The sequence below is a fragment of the Alligator sinensis genome, unplaced genomic scaffold (assembly GCF_000455745.1).
Source record: "Alligator sinensis unplaced genomic scaffold, ASM45574v1 scaffold1244_1, whole genome shotgun sequence".
Classification (NCBI taxonomy): Eukaryota; Metazoa; Chordata; order Crocodylia; family Alligatoridae; genus Alligator; species Alligator sinensis.
In genome coordinates, this window is record NW_005842591.1 from 354,347 (window position 1) to 356,185 (window position 1,839).

Consider the following 1,839-nt stretch of genomic DNA (forward strand, 5'->3'; position numbering starts at 1 on the left):
GGAAATGCGTCACGGGGAGGGTCCGTCCACTTCCATCCCCCTACTCCCCCGGCCGCCATGTTGGGAGGGTCGAGGGTGGTTGGGAGGTGGGGCCGCGATACCCCGTGCGCATGCGCATGCGTCCCCCTTTCCCCTTCTCCCTGCGGTCGCATCAGGCCAGGCGTGCGAACAGGTGCACGCGTGCCCTTCAGGGCCTGCCCAGGTGTGTGCACGCGTGTCAGGGCCGCGGCAGGCCAGGTGCGTGTACACACACACACACACGTGTCCCGCCGGCCCGCAGCAGCGTCACCAACGCACATCCTTCCCAGAGGCCATGGCATGTGTGCAAGGGGATGCAGTTCCACGTGGGCACGGCGCAGGAGCCACGCGTCCCTTGCACCCCGGGTGCCACGGCAGCCCGCCCGGCCCGATGCCCCAGGACGCACATGGATGCGGAGGGGAACCCGCTCCCCTCGTACCCGAATTGGGCCCCCGACGTCGGAGGAGAGCAGGCGGCCGTGGGGGCTCCCTCATGGGCCCAGCCCACCTGCAAGGGGCTCGACGGTCACAACAGGCTAACCGGCAAAGAGCAAGTCGGTGGAGTCCGGCATCGCCGTCCCCGAGGCCGCCCGAGACACACACGAGGCAGTTGCGTCTCCCCCGCGCGGCACCGGACGTCCAGCCAGATTCACGCAGCCGCGGCGCAGGAGGAAAGGGGCAGCAGGCAGCGTGGGGATCGGCCTCCGCGTCCGGACCCCAACGCTGGAGGCTGCGAGTGGGAGAGGGGGGCCAGCTCTGCTGGGACGCGCTCGCCCTCCCTCCGCCTCCACCACGTGGACGCTGAGCGACACAGCCTGCTGCGGTGACGTTCTCACGTGGACGCCTGCGCGGGCACGGCGAGACTGGGCAGGACCTGCTCTCGCGTCCCGCCGAGGGGCTGCCGCCTGCCGCGGGGCCGAGGTGCAGGCATCCTGCTTTATTCGAGGCCAGTGCAGCCCAGCTCCCGCCCAGCCCCGGACTGCATGTCTGGTCCCCTTCAGCACAGCCTCCCCGTGCCCACCACCCGGCTGGCACGACACCGCTCGGGCCCTGCCCGTGGTCCCCGTCGGCACCGAGATGTGCAGCGCCCTACGCGGCCAGCCCCACCATCCTCTCGCTGACCTCCCACAGCTTCCTGGCAACTGTGTCGTCCCGGGCACGGGGCCGCGGCTCCTGCGGGCGGCAGTCGGCAAAGAAGCGCCCGCTGAATGCCTCGATGCCCTCCTGGGTGGCGCAGTGGATGGAGGTCTGGGCTCCGCTCACGGCGTCTTGGAAGAAGAGCCAAGAGAAGGGCATGAAAAGCAGCCGCAGCCAGGCAGGGACGAAGGAGAACAGCGCCGTGTTCACGACCCCTGCGGGCAAAGGTGGTCAGGGCAGAGGGCAGGACAATGCCATGGTGCCCGAGCAGCTGGGCAGAGCTCGGGGAAGCCCTGCGGCCTTGCGCCAGCTCCGTCAGCATGGGGCACAGGGAAGCACCCTCCCAGCACTGGACCCCCGCACCCCAACATCCCCGGTTTGCAGCACAGCACGAGGCGGCCGAGCCTCGGGACTCCGCATCCTGCCTTGGGCAGACCCGAGGCAGCGCCAGCCCCGAGGTCAGGCGGCGCAGGCTCACCTGGGTGCAGCGCGTAGCAGGTGACGCCGGTGCCCTCCAGCCGGCCGGCCAGCTCCCGGGCGAAGAGGATGTTGGCCAGCTTGCTGTCGCAGTAGGCCTGGAAGTTCTGCAGCACGCCCTCCACCGGCCGGCCCAGGCGCTCAAAGTCGATGCGCCCCGAGCGGTGAGCGTTGGAGGCCACGACCACGACGCGGCTGGGCGCGCAG

At 70.6% G+C, this 1,839-nt stretch overlaps 1 protein-coding gene across 1 annotated transcript in view; it reads right to left on the minus strand.

Moving 5' to 3' along the window:
- Positions 1-940: 940 nt before the first annotated feature.
- The window catches only part of DHRS13 (dehydrogenase/reductase 13), a 1,333-nt gene continuing 434 nt past the window's right edge, over positions 941-1,839 (minus strand). Inside the window, exons 2-3 of the mRNA XM_025214614.1 lie at positions 1,634-1,839; positions 941-1,370 (exon numbers count right to left, since the gene is read on the minus strand). The exon at positions 1,634-1,839 is cut by the window's right edge and continues 296 nt beyond it. Coding sequence (XP_025070399.1) covers positions 1,108-1,370; positions 1,634-1,839 — 469 coding nt within the window. The 3' untranslated portion in view covers positions 941-1,107. The remainder of the gene's footprint in view (positions 1,371-1,633) is intronic.